General features: G+C 38.9%; 1 protein-coding gene across 1 annotated transcript; it reads right to left on the bottom strand.

Moving 5' to 3' along the window:
• Positions 1-376: 376 nt before the first annotated feature.
• On the bottom strand, positions 377-7,784 carry taf9b (TATA-box binding protein associated factor 9b). Its single transcript, XM_002937052.5, has 7 exons — positions 7,678-7,784; positions 5,797-5,878; positions 4,246-4,382; positions 2,541-2,675; positions 2,173-2,254; positions 1,246-1,356; positions 377-750 (listed from the first exon to the last, which is right to left on the bottom strand). Exons 1-7 carry the CDS (start codon positions 7,726-7,728, stop codon positions 584-586), a joined length of 765 nt encoding a protein of 254 aa, XP_002937098.1. The 5' UTR covers positions 7,729-7,784; the 3' UTR covers positions 377-583.
• Positions 7,785-8,136: the final 352 nt, after the last annotated feature.

The raw sequence follows: 8,136 nt of genomic DNA, 5'->3' as shown, positions 1-8,136 counted from the left end.
GTCAGTTAATGAGAGAATCCAAATTTTATATATGTATATATAATCTTTTAGATTGTAAGCTCTAATGAGCATGGGCCTCTTCCCCTCCCTTTTTTAGTCAGTATTTGTATATAATCTTTATGGCTGAGGTGTACACCCTTCTACTGTAGAGCACTGGTGAGCCTAAAAAGATAGATTAATATAATGTTGCCAAAACTACATTTTGCCACACATCTTGCATTTTGGTTACCAGACAAATTTAATTTAGATTTGTTATACTGCAAGGACAATTAAAGCACTTCAATTAGAAGTGTTTGATAAGAACATAAGCCTCTGACTGAAATCTCCAGCAATCATTTCCCTTTCCACATGATTTCACTACACCAAGAAGCTCAAATATAGAAAAAAAATAACATTTTAATTGTATTGTTTTTTTACAAAAAGCACAAACACTTTTGCAATATTCTTTAAATTATACTTCCTTTAATATGCTGCTCCAGTTCGTATCCAGCAAATCTGAAGTCCTGATTATAGAAACAGTGCTTTCAAAAGTGTCCAGTATCCACCCCCCTCCAAAAACTCCCCAGAAACATGAAATAACTTGTTACATTGCATCGTAATCTTCTTCATCCTCGTGTTTGCGCTTTAACGAGTTGGATTCATTATTTGTACTCTGTGATGATACCATATTTGTTGTAATGAGAATATTTTTTGAACCAATTAGAGATGGGTTAATGAGGACATTCTGAACTGTGGTCGTTGTTGGAGTAGCTAGAAAAGAACAAACACATAGAAATAATTGAGATTTTATAAGAAGTTAGCAAATATAGTTTAGTTAAAATTGGTCTTTATTTTCTCTTTTTCTGTAAAGTTTTACTTTATCACAAATGTATCTCATTACAGGTAAAGTTACATTCTTTGTATGCTGACACCGCAACAAAGTAGCAGACTAATTCCACATGGATTTCATGGCAGTGTTTTGAGTGCAAAGGGGGGGGGGATTTTCATGATAAAAAGTGCAAGCACTGGCATGTTTATTGCATCCCATTAAAAAAAAAAACGGTTGACACAATTGGGCGATTTAGGGCGTTTGCAGACTGAAAAATGATGACTGAAAATCACATCTGGTGCCATTGGCCCAAACTTTTATATTTAAAGAAAACTGTAGCAGAATTGTACAGTATCGTAAGAAAGCACTACTCTATTTACCACAAAGTCTGTATTATTTCCTGTAAGTGAAGAAGAAAAAACAAAAAGTTTACCAACCTGTTTTAACTGAGGTCTGTGAGGTTGGAATCTGTACGGTAAACCTCTGACTAGTTAGTGATACAGGCGTGCCCACTTTGGAAACAGAAACTGTTTGTGCAGATGGTGTCCCTACATATACAGGCAAGGTACAAAATGAAAATGTTCATTACCCAAACAAACATGGTAGCTTCCTAGAACAGCCAACCAACAAAAGTCAAAAGTGCAAGTGCCAAGCTCCTCCATCAAGAGAGGTCTGTCAAATGTGCTGCCTTGTGTTTCATTGTTTCTAACGCCAGAGCCACCAGGGCAGAGAATAGAAACACTGACACTGCTTTTAATAGTTATATATACAAATACTTAAAAAAAAAAAACATTACAAAATATGTAATGAATGTATATAGCAAAGTTGCTTAGAATTATGTTTTCTTTTATTAGGCAAACATTATTTTTGGGGTTGACATATCCTTTAAACTAATCAACATTTTCAATATTTGCTTTTAGATATCAAGTAGTTCAAAATATATTAATCACTCTTTTACTGCCTGTATGCAATATGCACGAGCCATCACAACCTGCAGATAAAGTGCAGTTTGCCTGCAAGGGAAAGACCTAATGCAAGCTGAGTGTATGCAGGCATTCTTATAACATCTCATACACAACATAAATGATACTAATATATCTGTACTACACTATACTATATACATTTACCTTCATTTTGCCCTGGTATATGTGAGCAGTTATTGGGAACTGTGAATGCTTCTTAAAAATTTTAAGAGACTGGTTCATATTTTGATTGTTAAAATACGATTTTTATTTTTAATTTAATCAATATAGTAAAAAAATATAACGCCTATTAGATGCCCTTAAAAAGAAACCACTTGTATAATTTTCATATTGTTTGCTAATGTGACCAGAAGTATTAGCAGACCCAGGAAATCAACATACCTAGAGTTGGAGTGCTTGGTCGACTGGTTACAGCTCCCATACTTAATCTTGGCACGGTTATTCTTCCAGCTGAAGAAGACATCTATTAAAAATAGAAGAGTTAAACAGTTAGACACACTATCCACCCAAATGCATAGATAAATCAAGGCTGCAGCCTAGTTATGTATCAAATGCTAGCTTTTTCAAGATCCAAATCAATTTCTACAACTAATTTTACCTCCTTCTATATTAAATCTCTTTTACCCATGTCTAGATTTTTACCTCCTTGCTCAAGCTGACCCCAAATCGTCAGCTAAAATATTTATTTAAATGATTTCTGCCCCAATGTACTAGAACTAAAAGCAGCACCTAATATTAGGCATAGTTACCTTCTTCTGTATTGTTTTAAGGCGATAGTTTGGGGCTGTCAAGCAGTATCTATCCGGTGGCAACCTTGGTCCAGCATATGGTTTTATTAATGGGAGAGGCGTTTGGTTCTTTTGCCGTGCAATATCTAATAAAAACTGCATGAACAGAAAAAAAATCAGTTGTTATATCAGAAAGCTGAGCCCTGTAACAAGTACATAAGGTCAGATTTTATTTTTCTAGCCAGCAGTACATTCCTTGCTCCTTTAAAATGTGTAGCAGACACCAAAGCAGAAAAGTGTTCTAAGGATTTTATGAATCATTAGCCTCACCATGCCCTAGATTATAAATTCAATGGGACAGACAAACTTCTTTCGATACACATGGCACTTAATTCTTATTTATTATAATGCATATCTTCTTCTGTATGTACTTTTCTACATACCATATATACTCGAGTATAAGCAGAGTTTTTCAGCACCAAAAATGTGCTGAAAAAGTCAGCATCGGCTTATACTCGAGCATATACGGTACCCACTCGCGCCCCCCGTGCACCCCGGGGTCCACATGAGTCCACAGGGGGCGTTACCGTGCGGCTCCTCCCGTGTGCGTCAGGTGTTTGTGTGAGACAATGAGCAAACTCTCCTTCCGAGCGCGGACGCCGCCAAACCTCTACCGCTGCGTCTCTATCAACCGGGCCGTGCCGTGCTGCAGATGCAGACGGGGATGGAAAAGGAGGAGGAATCGGTAATATATATTTTTTTATTCCCCCCTCCTCCGTCCATTGTAAATGGGAGATTGGTATTCAGGAAGCCTCTTACGCCGGACGGGATACGTAGGGGTCGCTGTTTTGCCTGCTAGCTACGTCAGGGTTGGTTGGCGTTAGGCTCTGGCAGGCATAGTTGGCGGCAACCACCGTGTTGTTGCGTGCGGTCCCTACGTCAAAGTGGGATCGGGACGTAGGCGCAAGTTGTGTTGTGAATAGGAAGCACCGTTGGGGAAGCGTAGCACAGCGGCTGCAGTTCTGTTGCCGGCTTGAGCTGTATGTGTTATTGGGACCGATACTGCTGTCAGTGTTATTAAAGGGGAAGTTCTCCTTAAACATTGTTAGCTATAGACAGTAGCCAACTAGGTGTATTAGTCCAACTAATCTAATATTTGTGTTTGCTAGCACGCAGCCCCCCCCCCCCCCCCCCATGCGTGCGTAACGAATTACAGGGCGCCCTGCAGCTACCGGCGCGCTCACTCAGTGCCCCGGAAGAGACTGCAGCGCTGTTGTTGCGGTGGCCCCTCTGGGAAATGAGAACTGTGGGCTTCTGTGAGGGTCGCTACGTGAGGGTTTCCATAGGGGGCATGGGGGGTTGGAGAGAGCCCTAGGCTTATACTCGAGTCAATAAGTTTTTCCAGTTTTCTTAGGTAAAATTAGGTACCTCGGCTTATACTCGAGTATATACGGTAGTTAAGTTGTACAATGCTGCATACCTTAGTAGCGCTTTAGAAATAAAGCTATACATATGTAACAATAAACGTGCTGTGTATTTGTGTATTTGGCAAATCAAACCTGGAGACCTCAAACCACAGCCCCTTGTGACTATAGTCCTCTCTTGTTGAGGTGAGGGTGCAAAAATGTGGTTCTAGGGAAAATAATTTGCATTACAGTTGTATAGTTATAAAATCACTGGCTTATAATTGTTCATAGAACAAGCAACAAACTATAATTATACTCACATCTCGTGGAGGAGGAGATGTAAATGACTGGTCAGTTCTACACTGAATTGCAAGTCTTACGTCATCTGCATCAACATCAGATTTTTTGGCATGACTAGAATAAATCTTTGCATCCTCCAATATTGTTGTTACATATCCTTAAAAAAAAACACAAATGAAATATACTGAAAATTATACTCTGAGCTTAAGCAAGTAACAGAAACTCAGAGGTTGCATGTTAAAGTATATATAAGTATTATCACCAGCATAGTGGCAAAACAATGAGTTAGCTCTTTGCATCTGCTGAAATTAAATGTAGTTATTAAAACTTTACTTACAGGGATTCTATCATGATTTTTATGGTCTACTTTTTATTTCTAAATAACATTGTTTATATAACAAATAATTCACTCTACCATTAAAAATGTTATTCTTGAACCAACAAATGTAATTTTTGTTAGTTGTAATATTGGTGTTTAGGCAGCCATCTCAAAACATTGTGCCTGAGTCTGAGCTTTCAGAAGGAGCCACCGCTATACATTAAAAACTGCTTTCAGGTAACATATTGTTTCTCCTACTCCCATGTAACTGGAGTCCCAAACCAGACTTGGATTTTTTTTTTTTACTACCGAGTGTTATTCTCTACCACTTTAAATTTGACCACACATGCACCCATATTATCGTACTATATTCGGTGCGTGTATGGTGGATTGATGAGGCGACCAATATTGCCTTGGAAATCCTCGGACAAAAGCCTTGGATACTGGTCATCTCGTCAATCGCGTGGGACAAAAGATTTTGATCGGGTGCCGTTAAAGGCGCCTGAGGAAAAGCCATGTTTAGGGCTGAATTGTCAAATAGGGGAAGAATTCCTATTGTTTCTACCTCCATATCTGACGATTCAGCCCTGAACATCAGTCTGTTGTACATATTGATGCTATTCATTGAAGGTATAAACACGCTTCCATATAGCTGAGACACAAAAACCTGCAGTTTACTTATATACCTCTCAATCTCTGCTTTCACCAGAATAAAAACTGAGCAACACACAAGTCACTGCCTGAATAACAGACTAACACAATAACTGTGTGTTTCAGTGCAAATCTATTGACATAACCAAAAAAAAGTGACCTCTCTCTAAGAACACACACATTCAGTCTGCCACGTCAATCATTTTTGATCTAACTTGGGCTGTTTAGACACCTATTAATGAGTACATTTGAGCCTGTTTGAAAATTGACCTAGAATACCTTATGTGCCCCAATTAATTCTGTAAGGTAATCCCATGCCTGCTAAATAAGAAGCATGAAAAAGATACTGTAAAGTACTATACTGTCACACTATGTGTTTTGTGAGTTGATGGAGAAACCGGGTACGATGTGACACCACTTAAGTGTCCTTCCCACGGAACAGATTTTGGCCTCAAAATTCTCAAATAAGCTTTTCAGGAACCATGTGTCCAGTGAGAGGCAGATGCCATAGATGCCACTTACTAAGGACAGCTTTAATCAAATACCATATGAACACTATGAAGTATTCAAAAACCATTGTCGTTCCCTTTACATTACTTACTGTATGTAAATTCAAGCATCTGGTTAATTACTCTTGGTTCATACTCTGTAATTCCCATGTCTTTGAGAATCTGGGCCATCACCTGCAAATAAAAAGAAATGTTCTTATAAATCTTTTAAAACAAAGAGCTAATAAACAAGGAAATGGACCATAATCTATAGAGACTGAGTCGGCAGCTTATTAGCCTGTGTATGGCCAGTGTAAGATATTTGCACAGCAATATACTCTTTCCTCTCCTACATTTTTATAATTCCTAGCCACCTGTACAGATATTATAAAACGGTTTAAAATAAAAATTTAAGTTTTCCAACCATATCAATTACATGAAATAAGTTTGCTTATATGCTTTCACAAGTAAGCAAAACCATTACAGTACATGGGCCTCGAAAAGAAAATGATTTCATATGTATTTCTCATTTACGGTGTCCCTTTACAGATTAGTGCATGTTCTCTGTACAGGTATGAGACCCGGTATCCAGAATGCTTGGGTCTTTCCGTAATTAAACCCAACAGGATTGTTTTGGCTCCAATAAGGATTAATTAAATCTTAGTTGGGATCAAGTACAAGGTAGTGTTTTATTATTAGAGGGAAAAAGGAAACCCTTTTTAAAAACGTGAATTATTTGATTAAAATGGAGTTTATGGGAGATGGCCCTTCCGTAATTCGTAGCTTTCTGGATAATGGGTTCCCGGATAAGGGGTCCAATACCTGTATTTGGTCACAGCAATCTCTTTGCAATGGAATACAAGCTCTAAAAGACACACTCGTAAAACAAAGAATATTGCAAATATAACAAGCTAATGCATGAACTTTACCAGAGGGAGCTGTGAGAACATTTTATGCTATATAGTACAATTCGGATATGAGGAAAACTGTTAGTGCTACAGACTGGCACTTAATAATAACAACAACAACATACCTCCCAACATTTGAAAAGTAGGAGGGACAAAAATATCTGCCAAGCGGAGCGCGTCAAAATTTTTCATACCACTTTATGGAACTGAGCGGTGCAGAAGCTGTGGCGCTCCCGAGAGACTTGCGTGTGACATCACGGGGAGAGGAGCAGACAGCAGGGGACTTTAGAAAGTGGGACATTTACAAATCGATTCGGGACTGCGGGACAGGGTGGTGAATTCAGGACTGTCCCGCGTAAAGCAGGACAGTTGGGAGGTATGCAACAACATGTATTTATAAAGCACCAACATATTCCTCTGCACTGTACAATAAATGGGTTTATACACTGGACATACAAATCAACCAATAACCCATGCAAAAGGTAAAGAGGACCCTGCCCAAAAGATATTGCAATCTTTGCTCTTCCATATAAGCAGAAATGATGCCCTCACAGAACGTACAGATCCCCTATACTCACCACTATTAAAGGGGGTTCTCGGAAAAAAAGCTCCTTTACTAAACAATACACGGGTGTAATTCTTAACTCTCCAATATATAATAAACACGGTCAATGATTTTAAAAGTTATGTATAAATGTAATCGCAGCACAATTTACAGTCCGTGCATTTCTGTTTATGACTATAGAGACAATGCAGCAGTAAGCATCTAAGGAACAGAGGCGGGGAGCGGATTTCTGCTACTTAGTTTCAAGAGTCACAACCCGAGAAAAAGATGAGCTTTTGGCAAAAACACAAAAGAAAGTCAGTGTAGCCGCAGCTCATACAGAGACTAATACTTGGCCAATTAATTCATATTTGTGCAGCGAAACGAGTGATGTGCAGACTAGTATCAAACAGACTAGCCCAGTAATACAGCTCGGCATACACACGCAGCCGTTTAACACAACATAATCACTGGCCTCCTGTAAAAAAACAAAAAAAACCACTAACACCGATTTATTTTATTTGTATCATCGCCTTTTGTACCTGAGCATCCTTCGGAGCGCTCTTGGGCGAAGCCATTTTAGCCTGCTCCATTACGCCGGACCGCCTGGAACCTAAACTTCCGGTGTCTACAAGCGCCAGAGAACCCAGAGGTTATACGTTTGCAAAGGAAAGTAACACTTCCGGTATGTAAAAATCGCCATCTTTTGAGTGGCAAATGAGCAGGAACTTGCGCTTTCAGTGTTATAAGATGCAATTGGTAGCGGGTGCAGGTTCCAGATTTGGTGTTCTGCGCATGAATTACTAGGCAGAAATGAGTTTGACATGGAATAACTACTGATAGCAAATAAAACCTGTAACTTAGTGCTTTTGCTCTGTCTTGTAACTGAATAGTGGCTTATAATGCAACAGTGCTTAGTGGTCCCATCAGTTATAATCGGTGCTTAGTGATGTAGTTTGTGTAAAAAAAAAAAAGGCTTGTAGTCTTGTAAAAAATAACCA

Source organism: Xenopus tropicalis, chromosome 8 (assembly GCF_000004195.4).
Source record: "Xenopus tropicalis strain Nigerian chromosome 8, UCB_Xtro_10.0, whole genome shotgun sequence".
NCBI lineage: Eukaryota > Metazoa > Chordata > Amphibia > Anura > Pipidae > Xenopus > Xenopus tropicalis.
The sequence above is the reverse complement of the archived record's forward strand: the minus strand, read 5'-3'. Positions and strand labels throughout refer to the sequence as shown.

Excerpts from the sequence above, each read along its gene's own strand:
- taf9b (XM_002937052.5), bottom strand. The coding sequence starts at position 7,728 with ATGGAGCAGGCTAAAATGGCTTCGCCCAAGAGCGCTCCGAAGGATGCT. Across the intron at positions 5,879-7,677 it reads GCGCTCCGAAGGATGCTCAG|GTGATGGCCCAGATTCTCAA; the intron begins GTACAAAAGGCG and ends TTTTATTTGCAG. Across the intron at positions 2,676-4,245 it reads CATCTCCTCCTCCACGAGAT|TTTTTATTAGATATTGCACG; the intron begins GTGAGTATAATT and ends CTGTTCATGCAG.